We start from the raw sequence: 21,826 nt of genomic DNA on the forward strand, positions 1-21,826 counted from the left end.
AAGGCGTGATCTAAGACACCCGAGCTGCTCCCGACACAATGACTAGTATTATTATTCTGGTTCTCATTCCCCAGCCCTGGACACGGTCCTCATATGGACTGTCCAGGGGCAGTCAAACCAGTCAGCAGTTGCCACAGGCCTGAGAACCGAGGCCTCTCAGATCCTGTTCTCACTTTCTTCCTGGGTCACCACCTGCCTACATTGTTCCAGGCTGGCCTGGTACCAGTGCCCTGGGCTGCATTGTTCCTGGAGGCCCGGGCCAAGCCCGGCTCTGTGCTGCGTGCCTGCCCGCTGGTATGAGGCTATAAAACCCCAGCTGCCCCAGCCTCTGGCAGATCACCCCTTGCCATCTGGGGCTCCCAGGAGAGAAAGCGCTAAGCTGCAACCATTCGCCCCTCTGGGCACAGCTGTCCCTTGAGCCTCTGAGCTGGGCCAGGATAAGCCACGTCTTCTCACTCTATGATTTTTATTAGCAAGGATGTTTGTCAGACAAGCCTCGTTCCAGCCCCAGTGCAAGCTCTCAAGCAAGATCCCTACCTTTTTACGAAAAACAAAATTCATGAAAGGAAACTTAAAATTCAGGGAGCCACAGGGGCTTTACCACACTCATTACGGGGGTTGTATCATGTGACTGCAGTCCGTTAGAGCTCTGTGCTAAGGAGTCTGAGGCTGCGTCTGGGCTCAGTGCACAAGTATGGCTGATTGGGGCTGGGCTGAAATTGTATATATGTTACTTATCTGATGTTCTTGCATGTATTGGTCAGCTTTCACTTGATAAGACTGTAGTAACAAACAGCCCCCATCCGTCAATAGCTAACATCAGCAAAGGTCCGTCTGTTTCTTGCTCACATTAACGGAGGAACAGAGATGTCAATGGCACAAAACAAGGACCAACCATGAAATCACCAGTATTTCTCTGTGTTTAAGAAATAGAGACGGATGCAGACTCAGATGTGCGCGTGCACACACACACACTCACACACACACACTCACACTCACACTCACACTCTTACCGACGTGCTCACAGACAGCCTCCCCTGCCGAGTTCCTATGCTTCAGCGGGAGCAAGAAGCAAATGGGCAACCCCCAGAAGCTAAGTGCTCATAGGGCCAGACCAAAGGTGGTGAAAAGTGGTCCTCAGAGGGTGGCTGGGCTGGGACTAAGGGCTCCTGGCCGCGGGGGACTAACCACAGGTGTGTGCCCCCTGCCCAGGGCCCAGATTTTGGCTATGTGACCCGGGAGCCGCTCTTTGAGCCTGTCACCAGCCTTGATTCCTTTGGGAACCTGGAGGTCAGCCCGCCAGTGACCGTGAATGGCAAGACATACCCCCTGGGCCGGATCCTCATCGGGAGCAGCTTTCCTCTGTAAGAGAAGCCAGGGAGGGGCTGGAGAAGGGGGAGGGTGGGGGGGTTTGTGGGGGTAGCTGTTGTTTCTGTTGGAGCAGACTGGGTTGCTCAGACATGGAGTGATTGGCTGGGAGAATTAACCTGCCCATGACTGACAAGATACAGACATTCTTGGAAAGAAAATCAAGTTAACCTTTACATCTTAGTATGAATTAGGATCTAGCATGAAGTGAAGTGAAGTGAAGTCGCTCAGTCGTGTCTGACTCTTTGCAACCCCATGGACTGTAGCCTACCAGGCTCCTCTGTCCATGGGATTTTCCAGGCAAGAGTACTGGAGTGGGGTGCCATTTCCTTCTCCAGGAGATCTTCCTGACCCAGGAATCAAACCCAGGTCTTCCACCTGGTAGGCAGACGCTTTACCATCTGAGCCACCAGGGAAGTGAAACTAAGTAAATGACCCTCTTCCCTAAATGGGAGGGTATATAATGAGATTATAAATAAGGCAGGGAAGCGGTGCAGGAGTGAGAGGAGGAACAGTTCTGAGAGATGAGCAGGGGTGTCGGCAACACAGAAAACACGCATGGAGGCAAGCAGCTGAGTGAGGGCCTTCCGGGTGCTGATAGGTGCAGTGAGGAAGGTGGAGTAGGCGCCTGGTAAAGAGGGGTGGGCCAGGGGCACTCTGGCTTTTGTGGCTCTAAGGAAATGACTCTGAAACTGAGGCTTGAATGATGAGAAAGAAGCAGCCATGGAAAGATCAAAGGGAAAGAGCGTTCCGCATAAAAGGGACAGCCGGGGCGGAACCTTCAAGTGGTAACGAGCTCAGCACCTGCTGGCACAGACAGGACAAGGAGGAGTAAGGTGAAGTAGGAGAGATGGGCAGGGGCCAGATCAGAAGCAAATTTCCCAGCCACTGTGAAGGTCTCAGGTTATAGTGTGAGGGTAACAGGGAGATTGAAGACCTCGGGAGTGTAGAAGTCAAGAAGGGCTTCCTGGAAGAGGCGTCACTTGATTCAGGATTGAAACTGAGAAGTTACTAGCAAAGAGGGACATAGGCAGGGGCAGATTTTGGAACTCTGCCTGAGCCTTAGCCCCCTCCAGCAGTCCAAGAAGGACCCCTGGGCACAGAAGCTGGCCTCCCTCTGCCCACTGACACCCTCAGGGCCTAAAGGCCGGGCTCCATGCCCTTCACACAGACCGTGGCTGCAGCTGACACTTCCTTCTTCCCTCTGGACTCAAGTGCCTTTCTGCCTGGGCCAGTGTCTCTGCAACTCAGGCTCCTCCTCATGGCTTTTCTGCTGATGCCACGCTGGGTCCTGGCAGGGTTCCAGGGGCTGAGCTCCTGCAAGCCCTCTGGCGAGACAGGCGCCACGGCCACCTTCTGAAGAACTGCTCCCTCCCAACCCCACCCAGGTCTGGTGGTCGGAGGATGACCAAGGTGGTGAGGGACTTCCTGCAGGCCCAGCAGGTGCAGGCGCCCGTGGAGCTCTACTCTGACTGGCTGACTGTGGGCCACGTGGATGAATTCATGACCTTCGTCCCCATCCCAGGCACCAAGGTGAGCAGCCCCCTGAGGCTGGAGGGAAGAGGCTAGTGTGGAGCCCCTGTACTACCAGCTCTTGTCAGCAGGGGGGTTATCTGGTGGAAGGAGAGGAAGGAGGAAGTGGGCTGAAGCTGGTTTGTATGTTGTTGCTGTGGCCAGTAAACATTTAACCCAGTAAATCTGAAATTTTAGCATTTCAACATGTAATCGTTATAAAAATTGACAGTGAGAGGTTTTACATTCTTTTTTCATACTAAGCGTTCAGAATCTGGCGTATGCTTTGTTCTTCACACATCTCCACCAAGACCAGCCAGAGTTCAAGTGTCCACCAACCCCCCAGGGCTAGTGACCACCGTACTGGCTGTAACGCCCTAGAGCGCAATGGCGTATGGGCCTGGGGCCCTAGAGAGATTCTTTCGTTTTCTGAAGTGCAAAGAAATGTCTGCAACTTAATAACCCTGGAAATCTGGAGCAAATGGCCGGGCTTCTTGGGCCCCTTGGAGAAGCTCTCCCTCTCTGTCCAAGGTCACCTTTTACTCTGAGCTTCAACTCGACGGCATTGCTGAGGCAGGAAAATTTCTGTGGCAGGAAGGGTGAGAAATACTCCTCTGAAATAGAGAAATCCTGCCAGGCAGCCTTTGCCGCTCAGCGTGGGTGGCCGAGACGATATGCAGGCAGGGCCCCGGGTCCTCAGGGCAGGAGCCCCCCACGCGGCTCAGCCACCTGCCCTCTGCTGACCGGCCGGCTGGACGGTCTCTTGCAGAAATTCCGGATGCTCATGGCCAGCACCTCAGCCTGCTACAAGCTATTCCGAGAGAAGCAGAAGGAGGGCCACGGGGAGGCCATCATGTTCAAAGGTGAGCGCCCGCGGTTCCTGGCAGCGAGCCGGGCCCCCAGGGGGGCCTGTGGGAGCACGGGGCCGGTGAGCGCTGTCCCGGACACCCAGCTCCACTCGCGGTCGTCCAGCCCGCTCCAGGGCCGTGGGGTCACCCTGGTGGGAGGGGCCCGGCCTCTGTGGGCCTTGCGGTGGCCACCCGCGCCTCTAGCCGCCCGCCGCCCCTTACGGTCGCCGACCCGTGGCCCGTGGCTCTGCGGGGCCTGTGTGCGACACTTCAGACACCTCCAGCCCCGGGGAGAGTCAAATGGTTCAAACCTGAAGTGCGATCCGCACTCGGGGACCTTGCGTTTTGCAAGCGACGCTAGAGAAGAGCGCACACACTGCAGTTTAGGGGCAGGAGGAGGCAGGAGCTGATGATGTGATGCAAGACGGCTTCCCCGCTAGTCCTGGAGCGAGAAACCGTCTGCTTAATTCAGACCCTTAATTCAGACAGACAGACTGGGAGGAGCTTTGCTCTTAAATGAATCATGGAAACAAAGGAAGCTGATCAGGTGGATTCAGTGACCCACGTTAGAGGCGCGTGACAATTTCTTAAGTGTTTTTCGTAAATCAGCTTTTGTCACTTTTCAGGTTGGCATCTCTAATCCACCTAATCCCAGGAGTCTGACTCCCTCAGACCGGTTGATACTTACTTACATACATGACCACCCTCCACGTCCAAAGGCAGTGTTCCTGATAGTGACCAGTGTCTGGGACGGACAAGATAAACTTAAGACCGCTATCCTTTTTTAATTCCCACCGATAGGAATTTTTTAGGTTGGCAGGCATGAGTCTCAACTTTCTGAAAGCGTCTTTCTATATTAACCCCTCAAAGCTACTCATACGGTACAGGAGCTATTGTCTTTGTACAAATACGTCCAAGGGGTTGGAGCCAGCTCAGCGACAGCCCCCATCTGTTTGCCACTAAAAAGCTGCAAAACTAGGAAGCACAATGGACCAGCATCAGACACGGAGGAAGAGGTAACAGCTAGGCTCTGGAGTCTGACTTCCCGGTCTGCTTACGGGCTCGGCCACCAGCTGTAAGGCCTCGGATGAGTCAGGGAGCTTCTCTGCGCCTCCGCTTCTTCGTCTTTGATGCTGGAAGCTACCTGATAGAAAAGGGGGGAGACTACTGAGCTAACGCAGTGAATTTCCAGGAGACTCCTGCTACATAGCGGGTGCTCCCTCAGCGCTGGGGGTCACCAGTCAGAAGCCACACGGGCCACCGCGAGGGCACAGGGGGTAGATGCAGGCCCAGCATGGCACGGGGGCCGGGTGTGAGGCGGGCCTGGAGCAGGAGGGTGTCGCTGCTTCTGCCACCCTCCCCTGGCCTGCTGCTTGTCCTTGGAAGCAGGCCTCCTGTGCCACCCCGCCCCCCGGGCAGAGAGAGAGTGAGGCAGCGGCCCCCCGCTTCCCTGGCCCCGGTGACACGCCCAGCCCTGGGGAAAGGAGCGACCGCGCGGGCTGCCCTCCCACGCTCCTGCCTGTCCCTGCTCCAGCGGCCTCGTCCTGAGAGGCAGCCCAGAAGCCGAGAGTCTTGGCAAAGAGGAGCACCGGGCTGGACATAGACCATCCCTTGTCCTCTGACCCCCGCAGGCCTGGGCGGGATGAGCAGCAAGCGTATCACCATCAACAAGATTCTGTCCAATGAGAGCCTCGTGCAGGAGAACCAGTACTTCCAGGTGAGCAGGCCGGGCCTCCTGGGAGGGAGGAGGCTGCGCCTGTCACACCCTTGGGGCCGCCCTGGGGGATGGCGGCCCGGCCTTCCTGACTCACTCCTGTACTGGGGGCTGAACGGTGTGGCAGTGGGGGGCGTGCAGGCCAGCAGAGGCTGGAAGCAGACAGACCTGGGAAGGAAGATGCATCAAGCGGTGCTCAAGAGCCGAAGTTCCTGTAAGGCTAGAGCCTGCAACATTTGGGGGAGACCCACAGACACCAAAATATGGAAACTACAGACCTTCTTCCAGGAAAACTCTTCCATGAAGATACGCCCTGAAGTTCTGTTTTTTAGCGGTCACAGCTTCCTGAAGTTTTCTATCTATGGATGAATCCTACTTTCTGAATCCCTAAATCTCAAAATTATATCCAGAAGTAGAAACCAGTCAACAGGGTCCTATTTAGTTGAATTAGATCTCTCTTTGTTTGCATGGGCATATTTAAAGCACCAAGTTAAAAAAAAAAAAAAAAAACCTCAGACATATTTAAACAAAAGGGCATGACTGGCTCGTAAAGTGGAAAGTTCAGCAGAGGCGTGGATTCCAAGCAGAGGCGTGGATTCCAGGCAGAGGCGTGGATTCCAGGCATAGGCCAGTCCAGGCTCTGGCTCCATCTCTGCGCTTCTTGGGCTCTGTAGGCACCTTCATGGCAGGAGCTTAGTTGCAACAGCTCAAGGTCTTCCATCTACCCCCCCATACCATCCACAAAGAGAGAGGTCTTACATGCCACCAACAATTAAAAGCCTTGCATTTCACTCTGATTGTGCCAAACTGAGCCAATTCTTGTAGCCAGAGGAATTTCATATGCTGACTGCCTTAATCCTGGTCTATTGCCCACCCTTGAACTGACCCTGGATCAAAGAGGCAGGGGCACCGGCTGTCTCCAGGAGGTGACAGCTCAACCCAGCAACTGGCTGCTGCATTTCAGGGGGAGGAGTGGAGTGGATGCTGGAGAAGCAACCCCAAGTTTCCCCAAGTTCCCCGACCGTCTCACGGCTGGTTGAAAGTTGACTTTATCATGACTCCTCTCTGTTTCACTTTTTGGCGTCAGGTAGATCAGAGGTCAGACCGTGACCCCTCGCTTTCCGCACTGGGGCTTTGGGCCACTCACTAAGGACTCTGTCTTAGCTTCCCTCGTCTCTGATACTCAAGATGTGTCTGCTTAGTCATGTTCGGCTCTTTTGTGACCCCGTGGACTGGTCCAACGGCTTCTCCGTCCATGCGATTTCCCAGGCAAGAGTGCCGGAGTAGGTTGCCATTTCCTTCTCCAGGGGATCTTCCCGACCTGGAGACTGAACGCAAGTCTCCTGCGTTTCCTGCCTTGTTAGGCAGATGCTTTACCACCGAGCCCCCTGGTCTCTAATAAGGGGACACCAAGTGTCCACCTCGTGAGGCTGAGGTTGAAGCAAGGAACGAACGTCCAGCACTCAGAACCGCACACGTAGGGCACTCGTATGTATTAGCTCTTATTATTGATCAATTGTCACTGATATTGCTCCCACCGGAGCGGCCTGAGGATTCGGTGGGGCGCTGCATGGCGAGCACCTGGGGTCTGACTCGTAGTTGGTGGTCAGTGAGTGAGCATGGGCATCATTCCTGTGAGCTTCTGGCAGGGATTCTGTCCCCTTCTCGCTCACTCTCTGTTACTCCAGTGCGGGTGGGAGGGCACGGGAGAGGCGGCCCCGCATGGGAGGGGCCCTGCCAGCTCCCTGGGGTGCTGGGCCCAGGTCTGACGCCTCAGGCAGGGGTGAGGTGGGCAGAGGTGTTGGGGTGCCCCTCACTCTCCCGCCCTCCCTTCTTCCGTGTCTCCCAGCGCTGCCTGGACTGGAACCGCGACATCCTCAAGAAGGAGCTGGGGCTGGCGGAACAGGACATCATCGACCTGCCCGCCCTATTCCAGATGGACAAGAGCCGCCAGGCCAGGGCCTTCTTCCCAAACATGGTGAGGCGTTCTGGGCTCTGGGCCTCACCCAGACCATCAGAGGGGCGGGCCAGACCCGGAGGGGCCCCTCAGCTGAAGCTGGCCGAGCGGGAGGCCCAGGCCCCGGGCCCAGCTGCCGTGCGGCCTCCCACCCCGGCGCTCACCCTGCCGGGAGAACTGCTCATCCTGGTTGCCCCCTGGGATCCTGGGGGAGCCTTCACCTTAACACAGTAGAAAGTGCTTTGTAAATTCAAAAGGCCGTTAGAGACAGGAGAGATTCTTGCTACAGAGGAGAGCCTCCTATGAGCTAGAAAGAGGACAGAACACACACAAGAAACACAGATGAGGATATGCGCACGTGAACACACGGCCGTGCGTGCGTGCAGTGCGCACACCGATGCATACGCACACAGCTGCGTGCACACGTGTGTCCACACACATACATACGGGGCGGGCTGCTAGGTTTTCTGCTTAGCTCTGCCGTGTGTGGAGTGCTTAGCCCCCTCTGAGCCTCAGTTTCCTCATCTGTAAAGTGGGGATAGTCGCAGTCACTAGATCGCTGGGTTGTTGGAGGGTTCGGAACAGGGCGGGCAGAGCGGGCGCTCAGTAAAGGTGACTGCGGCCCCGCCTGCCTGTCCCAGGTGAACATGATTGTGCTCGACAAGGACCTGGGCATCCCCAAGCCGTTCGGGCCCCAGGTGGAGGAGGTGTGCTGCCTGGAGACGCACGTCCGCTCCCTGCTGGAGCCCCTGGGCCTCTGCTGCACCTTCGTGGACGACATCTCCGCCTACCACAAGTTTCTGGGCGAGGTGCACTGCGGCACCAACGTGCGCCGGAAGCCCTTCGCCTTCAAGTGGTGGCACATGGAGCCCTGAGCCGCCCAGGGCTGCCGTGCGCGGGTTGCAGCCCGCGGCTGCTGTGCTGGGGCCGGGCCAGCCTCTGTGGTTCTTAGTGTGATTGCAGGGTGCCCTTCAGCGATAGCCATCAGGAAACTTGGGGAAAAACGTTTCTACTTTCAATTTTACTTTTACTTACAGGACCTGGAAGTTGCCTGGCACACCTGGGCCACACAGCGAGGTCAGGAGGAGAGAGAGAACCCAGGAAACTGGGCCTCTGCTTGTATGGGAGTTGGCGGGGGGGTCTGGTTTTTCGAGGGCTTTCTCTTCCTTGGTGAATTTTAAATGGAAGAGTGGAAATTTAAAGCAAGGGAAGCGGGGGCGGGGGGGGGGAGGTGGCCCCAATTGTCAGTTATCAGAATCAACTAAGATCTCTAGAAGAAAGGGCCTCAGTGAGGGGAGGCAGCCTGGCCCCTTACCTAGTTGCGTAGCTGGCACTGTATTTACTCAAAGTCGCCATGTTTGAAGTGAGTACTCAGCAACCAAAGCTGAGTCAGGCGCTTGTATAACAAAAAGGAGGAAACCCAGCTGTCGGGGCTGACACCACAGGGGCCCGGGTGCCCCCCTCCCTCCCTGACTCCTCCAGACTCTCTGTACCCCCAGAGCACCCCGCTGCCTGAACTGGACTGTGGGCCACCACTGAGGGCCTCCAAGCACTGGGGACGGATGTGGGATATCCGTGCCTTGCCCTCCCTCAGAAGGGCCTCAGCATCCACAATGTCACCTCCCCCTGTGAGCCTCCACGCTGCCCTCCCTGAAAATAGCTGAACATTTGGCCAGAGTCTGTATAGCCCTGATGGGAGAAGCAAAACAAAACCCCAGGACCCAGAACCTTCCCCCAAAGGCTTTAGTCTGTTGTCCAAAACGGAATGAGAGGAGACGGGAAGGAGGCTCTGGGATGACCAGTTTGCCCAGTAGCAATGCCCCGAGGGTCAAGGCAGCCGGCATGGAGAAGAATTCTGGACTCCAGGTGTACCTAGGACTGCCATCATCCTTTGAAATTCACTGCCCTTTGTCCAGGGGGCCTCCCGATTTATCCCTTCCTCTCCAGCCTGCCGCAGAGCCCCTTGGCTTGCCCCCTGCAGTGTAGACAGCACTGGCAGCTCCCCGCTCCCCGAGGGTCCAGTCATCGGGCTTAGACGCTTCGCTGGCAGCAGATTTTATCAGCACACCCGTCTCCACTTCTGAGATGCTCCTTCTGCCTCATCTTTCTCGTGGACCCAGGCTCTCCCAGATGTTCGGGAGTCCCCACACACACCAGCATCCTCGTGGCCCGAGAGTTCCATGTGCAGAGATGCCCCAGGGTGAGCTGTGTTACCCATCTTCTCTGCCGGGTTCTCGATTCTCTGGCTGCCCCGACCCCTCTCCTCTCACGGCCTCCACTTCCTGCTCTGGTGCCGTCTCTCCAGGCAGCTAGACAAGGACTTCTTCCCCACCAGCCACGCTCAGACCTCCCTGCCACAGGACACAATTAAGACCCACCTCTCCTCTCCAGATGTCAGGCGCAAGGCATAAAGACCCTGCCTTAACCTCCAGCCCCAACAGCCAGTTCTGGGCCAGCTACTGGCCTTAGAAATGGACCGATGAGCCCCACCGAAGTTTCTTAGTACATTTGCTGAAAATCCTCTCATTTGGACATAATCAGATTCATTCTCTGGCTCCCACTGAAAAGAGTGTCAGCTTTAAAATTTCCTTTAAGGGCAGCTGACTTCAGAGAATAAGTGAATTATAATTGCACTTCGAGGGTTAAAAAGGAACTGATTTATAACCAATGAAAAGGTTGTAAGTTTGGATTCCTGAAGAATGAGATGATCTTCTTGGGTTACTCACTCATTCAACAAACCTGCATTGTGTGCCTGAGTGCCAGGCACGGTGGTGGGCTCTGAGGGTACAGGGCCCAGTAGCAAATGGGGTCTGGCCCTTGCCCTTGCCTCCAGGAGGCAGCCACCCGTATTTAAATGGCCAGCGTTTGCCCTTTTGGGGATGCACTCTTTAGAAATGCCAGTTCACTATATTCAGGGAATGCACAGGGTGCAGAGCTTCCAGAAGTCGCTATTGCAGTGAGATGAGGGGGGTGGGTCTTCTTTAAACAAGCCTCCTGCCCGTCCAGCTGGGCCAGTGCCCCCCAGCAGATGGGACCCCAGTGCCTTCAGAAGCTGCTGTTCCCGCTTTGGGAACAGCGGCTCCTGCCTTTGGGGACCCAAGCCCCAGGTTTCTCCAACCCCAGAGCTGAAGACACCAAGTGCCTATTTGTGAATGTTTATCTGGAGACTTAGAGTTTGCTGTGTGTTTTTGTGCTTGGTTAATGTGTGTTTTGGGGCTTTCTTTCATTTTTTCTTTTTTTTTTTTTTTTAGTCTGCCTTAAGGGGAAGTGAGCACTTCCCATGTGGAGATGGTGTGTATTTCTAGAATTTTCTAAGGCTCTCTCCATCAATAAGTCAGCAGTTTCTGATGATTCTGAAGCCCCCAGGCCTCAGACAGCCTTCCCCATCTTGCTTGCCCACCCATGTGACTACCCTTGCCGTGGATATCCCCCCAGCATCCCTGGACTCATCATTCTTTCCCACCCACCACTTTCTATAAACGTAGCCCTAGAATACACTTCCGTGTTGCAAAACTCAGCCAAGGTCCTCTTTCGATCTTTACTATGAAATATTTTAAATAAGAGAGCAGAGGGTATTGTGAAGATGACGAGAAGCGGGGCATGGTTTCAACTTTCTGGACGAGAAGCAATGCTGGAGATCACGACATGTTTGGGAAAGAGCCTGTTAAACAGCAACAAAATAAAAGGTCGGAGGGAAGTCATGTGGCCGTTGGTGTGGTGTTCATGGTTGCTTCAGAGCCATGGCCTGGAGTGAGGCAGGCCACATAGAGGCCCTCTCCTGGCCCTGCGGTCCCTGCCCTTCTGCACACACAACCGGGGCTCTCAGCAAGAGTATCCCAAGGGTGTGGAATCCCACGCAGTCAATGGATGTGCATTACCTGGCCACCGCCCAGGGTCAAGACCGACAGCCACAATAAAGTCTGGCTGTTTTCTGGTGGGGTTCTCTAGAAGGAAACCGAAGGTGAGCTTTCGGGAACAAGTGACTGACTTAAGGAAGTGACTCCAGGAGAAACCAGGAAGGGAGTGCAGGGAGCAGGACCAGAAAAGGGAAGAAGCTCAAGAGTGTGATTTCAGACGCGGCCTCAGCCTGGTCACAGGAGCGCTCTGAGCAGAAGTGGCAGCTCAGTCATTCCATCTGGAGCCAAGTCTCATGACCTGCAGCAGCCAGTCGCTGGCTGTGGGGACTTGAACTCTCTGAACAGGCAAGGGATACCTGTAGCCCACAGGCAATCATCTAAAGGGATCACAGCTGTAGCTCTGTGTTTTGCCGTCCTCTCGGCTTGTGGGATCTTAGTTCACTGACCAGAGATTGAACCCGCAGCCCCAGTGGCTGTAAAAGCATAGGGTCCCAAACCCTGGATGGCCAGGGAATTCCCTGCAGCTTGTGCTTATTAGCAGAAGAGTCCCAGGAGCTGGGGAATGGGTTCACAGAACCAGAAAGGGATCTGGGCAAAGCACCGGTGTGCCCACTGCTCTGAGTGATAGCATATTCTCATAACGTGGAGTTGCTGCACGGGATGTACGATTTAACCCATGGCATAAAACCCATAGGCTTCCCTGGTGACTCAGACGGTAAAGAATCTTCCTGCAATGGGGGAGGCCTGGGTTCGATCCCTGGGTTGGGAAGATCCCCTGGAGGAGGGCACGGCCACCCACTCCAGTATTCTTGCCTGAAGAATCCCATGAACAGAGGAGCCTGGCAGGCTACAGTCTGTGGAGTCGCAGAGTCAGACATGACTGAGCAACTAAGCACACACATAAAATCCATAGCCGTGATCAACACGGTCTTTGTGAATAAGCTCCTAAGGCCCTAAAATAGAATCACCTGGTCGGTTGCTGAAACTAGAAGCCACTTTCAAGCTCTTTGGGATGCACCTGGGAGTTTCTTACCTCTCAGCCCCATCTTGGGTTTCTGGACAGCTGTTCTGGTGCAAAATTAAAATCTCCAGTTCTCTTACTCCTGGACTTCACCCACAAGTCCAGCCCTCTGAGGTCATTCTTCCCTTTTATACCCAACTAACATGGCCTGAGCCCATCCTTGGTGGGGGTTTCCCGACACACCTATGTCTGGAACTTCCCAAGGGACGCTAGTGTGCTGAATCCATCCTGCTGGTGTTTTCACATCTTGGCCACTCACTCACCTCAGAATTTCTGAAAGTTATCCAGACGCTTCTGGAACAGCACCTTCCAATAGAAACACAGTGCAAGCCACATATGTAATTTTAAATTTCCTGGTAGCCACACTTTTAAAAGTGAAAAACAGGTGCAGTTAATTTAATAATGTCTTCTTTATAGCAGTATATCCAAATTATTATTTCAATAGGTAATCAAAATTTTAAAATATTAATATTTCACACTCTCTTTTTTGGTAGTAAGTCCTTGAAAACTGATATATATTTCATATTTAAATCACATCTCTCTTAAGACTAGCCACATTTTAAACATTCAGTAGCCACAAGTGGCTACCATATTGGGCTTCCTTGGTAGCTGGGGGTAAAGAGTCTGTAATGCAAGAGATGCGGATTTGATCCCTAGGTGGGGAAGATCCCTGGAGGAGGGCATGGCAACCCACTCCATTATTCTTGCCAGGAAAATCCCATGGATAGAGGAGCGTGGTGGGCTACAGTCCATAGGTTTGCAAAGGGTCGTACATGACTGAGGTGATGGAGAACAAGCTTGGGCACAGCCACCACACAGGATGGCAGAGTTATAGAGTCATCTCTACCAGGCTGAATCCCAGCTGTAGAAATAGGTACACTCCTTACACCCTCAGAATCCAGCTAGACTGACGGCAATGGCTGACAAAAGTCGATTGCATAATACCGAAGGGAGGAAGAGGGGATAGCTATCGCCCTCCTTGGCCCTGATGCGCAGCACCTCGCCCCTCCAGAGGCTCTCTTGCCCGAGTCGTGGCTGCCGCCGCGTTGCCAGGACTGGCCTCTTGGCAAAGGGAGTCCCTTTGGCCAAGTCCCCTCTGCTCACTTCAGGAAGAGAATCCTCATCGGCACCATGGAAAGGAAAACATAACTCCCTCACCTCCAGCCTCCTTCGTGTCACCATTCCCTGGGATACAACTTGATTCTGCATTTTAATATGTCTTCTGTTCCCAGGTAAGGGGCATTGGGGTCCTCATTATATCAGCCTCTTCATTCCAGATGGGATCTGATCCACACCCTGGCATAGCCAGAAGCCTGTGGAAGTGGAATCCCTCCTCCCCAAGCGAAAGAGCAGCCAGGGATAAACTCTGCCTGCCCAGGAGGACTTATCCAGGATCCTCGTCCAAGGGGCATCAGCTCCAAGGGGCTGATGGCGATGTTACTGATAATTCAATACATTGTGAAAGGTGACACCAAGTGATAGCATGTGGTATCTCTCCTCCAGCTGGACAACCAGATAAAAGACATATTCAGGCAGAAAGCCCAGCTCTGCACCTTCTCTCAAGCCTGGATGATGTGAGCAATGTGGTTTTCACCTGTGGCTCACTCCCCAGCCAGCTGGGTTCCTGTTCAGCACTGACCTTGTGTGCACTAGGACCCAGAGACCCCACAGTGACTGAGCCAGAACTGAGTGTGAGTGTCTCCTGAGGAGGTGCGGGTCAGCAGTAGTCTGCTGCAGGGGCAGGGGCCCTGGGCACAGCAGACCTGGGTGTGGCATAAGCCCTCTTGTCGTCGCCAGTAACCCCACCATAGAGCCGCCAGAACTTACACAGGACTGGGACACAGACTCTTGGAGGGCACAAACAGAACCCTGTGTGCACCAGGACCCGGGAGAAAGGAGCAGTGACCCCGCGAGAGACTGACCCAGGCTTGCCCGGGAGTGCCCAGGAGTCTCCGGCGGAGGCGTGGGTGACGGTGGCTGCTGCAGGGTCGGGGTCACTGAGCACAGCAGTGCCCCTGTGGGACCTTCTCAAGGAGGCGCCAGTGTCTTCATTATCTCCACCATAGTTTGAAACGTGAAGTCGCTCAGTCGTGTCCGACTCTTTGCGACCCCGTGGACTGTAGCCTACCAGGCTTCTCTCCCCATGGGATTCTCCAGGCAAGAATACTGGAGTGCGTTGCCATTTCCTTCTCCAGGGGATCTTCCCGACCCAGGGATCAAACCCAGGTCTCCCGCATTGGAGGCAGACCCTTTAACCTCTGAGCCACCAGGAAAGCCCATAGTTTGGCCTCAGGTAAATAACAGGGAGGGAACACAGCCCCGCCCATCAGCAGAAAATTGGATTAAAGATTTACTGGGCATGGCCCCGCCCATCAGAACAAGACCCAGTCTCCCCCTCAGTCAGTCTCTCCCATCAGAAAGCTTCCGTAAGCCTCTTATCCTGCTCCATCAGAGGGTGGCCCTACACGGCATGGCTCATAGTTTCACTGTTAGACAAGGCTGTGGTCCATGTGATGAGATTGGTTAGTTTTCTGTGACTGGTTTTCATTCTGTCTGCCCTCCCAGTTCTACCTCCGAGGCGGGGTGGAGATGCCCCCGGGGTAGCCCTGATGGCAACCCAGACGGACTGAGTTCCATAACACCAAGACCTTGGTTTGATTTGCCCTTTTCTTCTGATGCCTCCCGGGGTGGAGCAGAGTAGCTTTCCCAGAACGCTTCCCAAGCTAGGACTCCTAGGGGGAGGCGTGTGAGTCGTAAAGGGACGCACAACAACCAGGATGTCCCTCCTGAGAGTCACCGCGCCCGTGTGTGCGAACAAAGAGGTGAGGCAGGGCTGGCCAGCAAGGGGAAAGCGAGTCTGTTTCCGAACCATTAGGGCTGGTCCTTCCAGTTCATTTCCACAGACTCCACAAAAGGACTATCTAAGGGGCCGAGACCAAAGCCGCCACAGAGCCTCCCCCGGCCCACTAGGAGCTCGCGCTACCGAAGGGGGAAGCCCATTGCCCTTCCAGCCTGACCAGACCCTGCAGTTCCCGAGCTGTGTCCTCGAAAGCCTCACGGTCGCCAGCAGTGCTTCTCTCCACACAGACGGGAGACCCGGCCGCGACAGACGCCCTCTCAGGCCTCCGGCCCCCGGGGCAGGCAGCCCGGAGGGTGGCATCTAGGCTGAGAGGCGTCTAGGCTGAGAGGCGTCTAGGCTGAGAGGCGTCTAGGCTGAGAGGCGTTCCAGGAGCCGGAGCTCCCCCTCCTCCATACGTGCGCCTGCGACTTGCGGCTCCTAGCAAGGCCGGGCGCTTCCGTACGTGGGGTCCAAGTAAACGTGCACAGTGACAGCGCGGATCACAAGCCCCGTGAGAGTCTGCAGTCCGACAGATTAGGTTAATAGTTCTAATTCCCCACGCAATTACAAAGTGGTCAAAGAGACCAGGAAAAGCTGACCGAGAAAGGAGAGTTCGGTGCACACACTTTGCCCATCTCTGGCCGCTCCCCTTGCAGGGACCTTTGGGTGTCTCTTGGCCTAGGCAGGTTGGCACAAACCCCTGACAAGGCTCCCCTTTAGGAGCTGCCTTCAGTCATTATGAGGCACCACAAAACCGCAGAGCAGGGCTCATCACCTGCTTCACACAGGGCGTGCCATTCATTCACACAAGGACACCGAAGAGCTAACAAGTAAAGCAGAACATGTGTGCATTGAGAAAGCAGAGAGGCTAGAGCTCTGAGTGTTCACCTTGTCCTGAAGGTCCCGGACGAGCCCCCATAGGACAGCTTACGGTGGACGGTGGCCGGTCCGTGACCTCCAAAGAAGATTCAGCTTTGGGACCAGGGACCAGGTTTGATCACTCAAGAACTTTTGTGTAGCAGACTTTTATTAAAGTAAGAAAACGGACAGAGGAAGCTTCTGACACAGACATCAGAGGGGGGATGGAGAGTGCCCCCCTCACTAGTGTTAGCAAGGGAGCTGTATACTTTTAAATTAGTTATCACAATAAATCAAAAGAATGTTTCACGTTTGTGAAAATTTTTCGAGACCCACCCCCACAGTTTACATTTTAGGATAACAGGACTAGAACTCGACAACAGAAAGATCCTACCAGGCCCACTCGCATAATAGACATTCTAAGACAACAGGATTAGTCGGAGACTGTCCTCAAGCATTGTTGTTGTATAGTCCCTAGCACAGAGTTTAAACCAAGTGTGTAATCATGTTTCAGGCTTAAAGAAAAAAAAAGGTTTTATGTGGCTAAGACTAAGGAATGTAGAGAAAAAAAGAGTTTCTCCTTGCCTCCTCCTTGAGAATTCCAGACCCCTATCTCCTCCTAGAGAACCACAGACCCCTTTCGCCTCCTTGGGGACCCCGGACTTCTTATCAACCTGCCTAGGCATTGACTCACATCCATACATGACCACTGGAAAACCCATAGCTTTGACTAGATGGACCTTTGTCAGCAAAGTGATGTCTCTGCTTTTTAATATGCTGTCTAGGTTTGTCAGAGCTTTTCTTCCAAGGAGCAAGTGTCTCTTAATAGTCAGTGCTCAGAAAATGTTTTGAATGAAAGAATGAAATGCCTGCTCAGTTAGGCCACCGAAGCCGAAATATCAGTCCAATCAGATTGATAACGACCAGGGTTCTTGGCCTTCTCCAGTCGATAGAAATTGACTAGAAGTCAGAGGAGAAATGCAGGCAAGGCTTTACTGAGACGCGTGTGCTGACTGCTGACTGCAGCAGGGAGTGCACAGAAGCGCCTTCCTTGCTCCCCGAGGGGCCGAGCTCTTCCTTGCACAGTGGTGTGAGGGTTGGGTGTGTCCAGGGGTGGGCCGGGGGCGCAGCTCAGGTGGCTCGCCCAACTGCTTTGTGGCGTTGAGCTGGGGGCGTGCTCGGAATCCTGCTTTGGTTCCCGACACTCAGCTGCTGTTCCTTGCTCTTCAGGAATGGCAGCTGGGTTTTTGGGGGGGTTTTATATCTTTTGGTACAGAATTTCCCCCAGCTGCACGCACACACAATTTTTAGTTCCATCCCGTTGCTTTGTATTTTATAACTGGAAGAGAAGTGTGTCCAGGTGCAAGCTTTACAGCAAAGGGTCCCAGGTCCCAGGCTTGCGGTATTAGCCACCATTTCTCACATGCTGATTGCCTGCCAGGCACCCGCCATGTTAAACTATGTGACATGCCATTTTAAAGCTGATAAGAGTCAAATAGAGATGGTTTCATATAGTTCAGCCTAATAGTTCACATTCATTACCTCATCTAATTCCCACAACAAAGCTGTGAGGTTGATGCCAGAATCTTGGTTCACTGTCCACCAATGCCAAACAGAAACACAGAGATGGAGTTTGGAGGAAAGAAGAGTAGTAACTGTATTCTTTTCCAGGCAAAAGGGAAACACAGCCGGCTCGCACCTCAGCGACTCTGCCCCTACTCCCTGGTTTCATATCCTCATGAAGGTCTCGCATTTTTTTTCTTTTGCAAAATTTCAAAACAGCCATGGTTGGCATCGGGCAGCTTGGTAACTGGAGCTGGTCTTTTCTGAAGTTAGCGGCCTCTGGTCTTTCTGAAATGAAGCCTGCTGCAAGAGAGTGCAGGCCGAGAAGAATGTCAGGTGCAGAGCTCAGCTCAGGTGGAGTCAGAGTAATCAGCTTTGGGAAGGGCGAGTCCAGCAGGAAGCGCTTGTTAGTTGCTGCTGTGCGGTCATTCACTCATGCCCAGCTCCATGTGACCCCATGGACTGCAGCACAGCAGGCTTCCCTGTCCTTCACTATCTCCTGGAATTTGCTCAAACTCATGTTCATTAAGTTGATGAAGCCACCCAACCACCTCATCCTCTGAGGCCCCCTTCTCCCTTTCCTTCAGTCTTTCCCAGCATGAGGGTCTTTTCCGAGGGGCTGGCTCTTTGCATCAGGAGGCCAAAGAACCAGAGCTTCAGCGTCAGCATCAGCCCTTCCAGTGAGCACTCAGGACTGCTCTCCTTCAGGACGGCTGGCCGATCTCCTGTTGGCAGCAGCAGCTGAACAGTAACCCAGATCGCCTGACTCTCAGGCCTGTTCGTGCTGTTCCCCAGCTGGTTCATTGTTTCCTCATTTAAAGAAAAGTCTCATTTCTATTTGTGCTGCAGCAAGGTTATTATCCCCACTTTATAGACGAGGAAACTGAGGCTCAGCGAAGAAGTGACTTGTTCCAGTCTACACAGCAGGAAGCAGCTGAACCTGACGCACTCAGGCGTCTGACTCCAGAGCCCACAGGCTGAACTGCTGCACTTGCCTATCACATCTTAGGAACAACTTTCTAACTGAAGTTCAATGAGTCATTCTTTTAAAAAAAAAAAAAAAAACTTTTAAATTTTGTATTGGGGAAGAACCTGTTAATAATGTTGTGATAATTTCAAGTAAACAGTTAAGGGATTCTGCCATACATATTGGAGAAGGCAGTGGCACCCCACTCCAGTGCTCTTGCCTGGAAAATCCCATGGATGGAGGAGCCTGGTGGGCTGCAGTCCATGGGGTTGCTAGGAGTCGGACACGACTGAGCGACTTCCCTTTCACTTTTCACTTTCATGCACTGGAGAAGGAAATGGCAACCCACTCCAGTGTTCTTGCCTGGAGAATCCCAGGGACGGGGGAGCCTGGTGGGCTGCCGTCTATGGGGTCGCACAGAGTCGGACACGACTGAAGTGACTCAGCAGCAGCAGCAGCCATACCTACACATGTATCCATTTCTCCGCAGACGCCGCTCCCATCCAGGCTGCCACATCACACTGAGCAGAGTTCCATGTGCTGTTCAGTAGGTCCTTGTGGGTGATCCATTTAGATATAGCAGTGTGTACGTGACCATCACAAACTCCCTAACTATCCCTTCCCACACCCTGACAACCATAAGTTCCTTCTCTAAGCCTGTGAGTCTCTTTCTGTTTAGTAAGTTCATCTGCCTCGTTTCTTTTTGGATGCCACCTAAGCGATGTCTTACGATATTTCTCCTCCTCTGTCTGGCCTACTTCACTCAGCAGCGTCACCATCCTTTTAATTAATAAAGGTTGCCTTTGCGCCCGTCATTTTTCAGCATACTAGAGAAACTATTAGAATCTTATAACAAGGACACCTGCAAACAAGTGTCTGCAGATAATAGGACTCCTAGGTGGCATCACTGACTCGACGGACATGAGTTTGAGCGAGCTCCGGGAGCTGGTGATGGACAGGGAAGCCTGGCGTGCTGCAGTGCATGGGGTGGCAAAGAGCTGGACACGACTGAGCGACTGGACAACAACAAAACCCCTTCAAAGACAGTAGAGTCGGGGGTGAAACAACCTCTATATAACACAGGATGCGTCTTGGCCCAAGTCGTCAAGGCTACGGTCTTCCCAGTGGTCACATACAGTTGGGAGAGCACCGAAGAATTGATGCCTTTGGACTGTGGTGCTGGAAACGACTCCTGAGAGTCCCTTGGACTGCAAGGAGATCCAACCGGTCAATCTTAAGGGAAATCAACCCTGCATACTCGTTGGAAGGACGATGCTGAAGCTGAAACTCTAACATTTTGATCATCTGATGGAAACAGCTGACTCACTGGAAAAGCCCCTGATGCTGGGAAGGGTCAAGGGCACAAGGAGAAGAGGGCGTAAGAGGATGAGATGGTTGGACGGCATCACCGACGCAATGGACGTGAACTTGGGCAAACTCTGGGAGATGGGGAGGGACAGAGAGGCCTGGCGCGCTGCGGTCCTCGGGGTCGCAATGACAGCTGGGAGACTGACGACACAGAGCGTGCTCTCGAGTCTTCCACTCGGCCGAGCGGCACCTCAACATCATGGAAAACAAACTGTACTCACTCACCCGCTTTCATTTCTTCGTTGATGTTGACCGTACGCATCTAGCGTGTGTAAACTAGAGCGACCAGACGACTTTCCACCTAAACCAGAATGAGAGCTGGACCATAAAGAATACCGCGTGCCGGAGAATTGAGGCTTTCAAATTGCGGTGCTGGAGGAGACGCTTGAGAATCCCTTGGACTGAAAGGAGATCAAACCAGTCAATTCTGAGTATTCATTGGGAGATCTGTGGCTGAAGCTGAAGCTCCAATACTTTGACTGCCTGATTCAAAGAGTGGACTCATTGGAAAAGCCCCTGGTGCTGGGAAAGACTGAAGGCAAAAGGAGAAGGGGGCGGCAGAGGATGAGATGGTTAGACTCAGTGGACATGGATTTGAGCAAATTCCAGGAGACAGTGGAGGACAGAGGAGGCTGGTGGGCTGCAGTCCGTGGGGTGGCAAAGAATTAGACACGAGGTAGCCACTGAACAACAACAACATAATAGTCCTACCAGTTTAACAGGTGAAAATTGGGACCATGCTGAGCAAACCAGAATGTCTGTTCCCCCTGGAAACCCTGTGTCTGAGACATGATCTCATCCCTCAAGGAACTGAGAGAGTCAGGGGAGACAGCAGAGCAAAGAGACAAAATGGTAAAGTAGACATGTGATAGGTACTTGCTGAATGGAGGAATGACCAAGGAGCAAAAGCTACAGAATCGCGCACACACACACACACACACACACACACTCACACACCCTCACACACACTCACACACACACAGTCACACACACTCACAGACACACTCTCACACACACTCACACACTCACACTCACGCACACACTCATGCACACACTCACACACACTCACGCACTCACACACTCGCACACACACTCCCCCCCCCCCACACACACACACTCACACTCATACACACTCACACTCACACACTCACACACACACTCACACTCACACACACGCGCACACACTCACTCACTCACGATCATTTCCAACTGGGGGAGTGACCGAGGGCAGCCCTGACGCTCACCTGAGCTGAATTCGTGAATGTAGGGAGGAATCACTGGGCAGGGCAGGAAGGGGAGGCCGCCAAGCTGAACAGGAACACAAAGGTGGAGGGGATGACAGGTTAAGAAGCGGTGATCACAGAGAACAGCAGAGATATAGACTGAAGTCACCCTGGAAATACTAGGCTTTGAGCAATGGGAGCCCCCTGAAGCTTTGGGGCAGCTGCGGTCACTAGACCGATTCTGTATTCCATGAAGAATACAGTAACATATATATCTTCGTTGCTATTAAGAAACTTCCTGAGGAATGATTAAACCATTGTACATCCCCACTTTTACATATTTCGCAGCACTTAAAATGAGTACTATGCGTACTAACAAGGAAAGAGCTCCAAGACAGAACACTTGATGTTGGTATTAAAAAAAAAAAAAAGTCTGGGACCTTCGTGGTGGCCCAGGGGTTGAGTATCCACCTGCCAACGCAGGGGACACAGGATTGATCCCTGGTCTGGAACTAAGATCCCACGTGCCGCGCGGCAAGTAAGCCTGGGCGCCGCAGCCACGCGACCTAGAGGCTGTGTTCTGCAAAAGGAAAAAAGGAGCAAAGAAGGCGCCACGGCAGTGAGCAGCCTGCACACCACGACTGGACAGTGGTCGCCGCTCGCCACATCTGGAGAGAGTGCATACACAGCAACGAAGACCAAGCCCAGGCAAAAATAAGCACATAGATAAG

At 53.5% G+C, this 21,826-nt stretch overlaps 1 protein-coding gene across 2 annotated transcripts in view; it reads left to right on the forward strand.

Annotated features, from left to right (window-relative positions):
• PADI2 (peptidyl arginine deiminase 2) overlaps positions 1-11,100 on the forward strand; it is a 54,955-nt gene extending 43,855 nt beyond the window's left edge. Inside the window, exons 11-17 of one of the 2 annotated variants that reach the window (XR_011254148.1) lie at positions 1,213-1,364; positions 2,757-2,901; positions 3,650-3,743; positions 5,360-5,445; positions 7,292-7,420; positions 8,041-9,599; positions 10,651-11,100. Coding sequence is in view for 1 of the 2 variants with exons in the window: in XM_069575164.1 (XP_069431265.1) it covers positions 1,213-1,364; positions 2,757-2,901; positions 3,650-3,743; positions 5,360-5,445; positions 7,292-7,420; positions 8,041-8,274 (840 nt within the window). In the remaining variant the exon portion in view is untranslated. Of the gene's footprint in view, positions 1-1,212; positions 1,365-2,756; positions 2,902-3,649; positions 3,744-5,359; positions 5,446-7,291; positions 7,421-8,040 lie in introns of both variants that reach the window. The other variant, XM_069575164.1, reaches the window with a different exon arrangement.
• The last annotated feature ends 10,726 nt before the right edge of the window (positions 11,101-21,826 follow it).

Source organism: Ovis canadensis, chromosome 2 (assembly GCF_042477335.2).
Source record: "Ovis canadensis isolate MfBH-ARS-UI-01 breed Bighorn chromosome 2, ARS-UI_OviCan_v2, whole genome shotgun sequence".
Taxonomy (NCBI): Eukaryota; Metazoa; Chordata; class Mammalia; order Artiodactyla; family Bovidae; genus Ovis; species Ovis canadensis.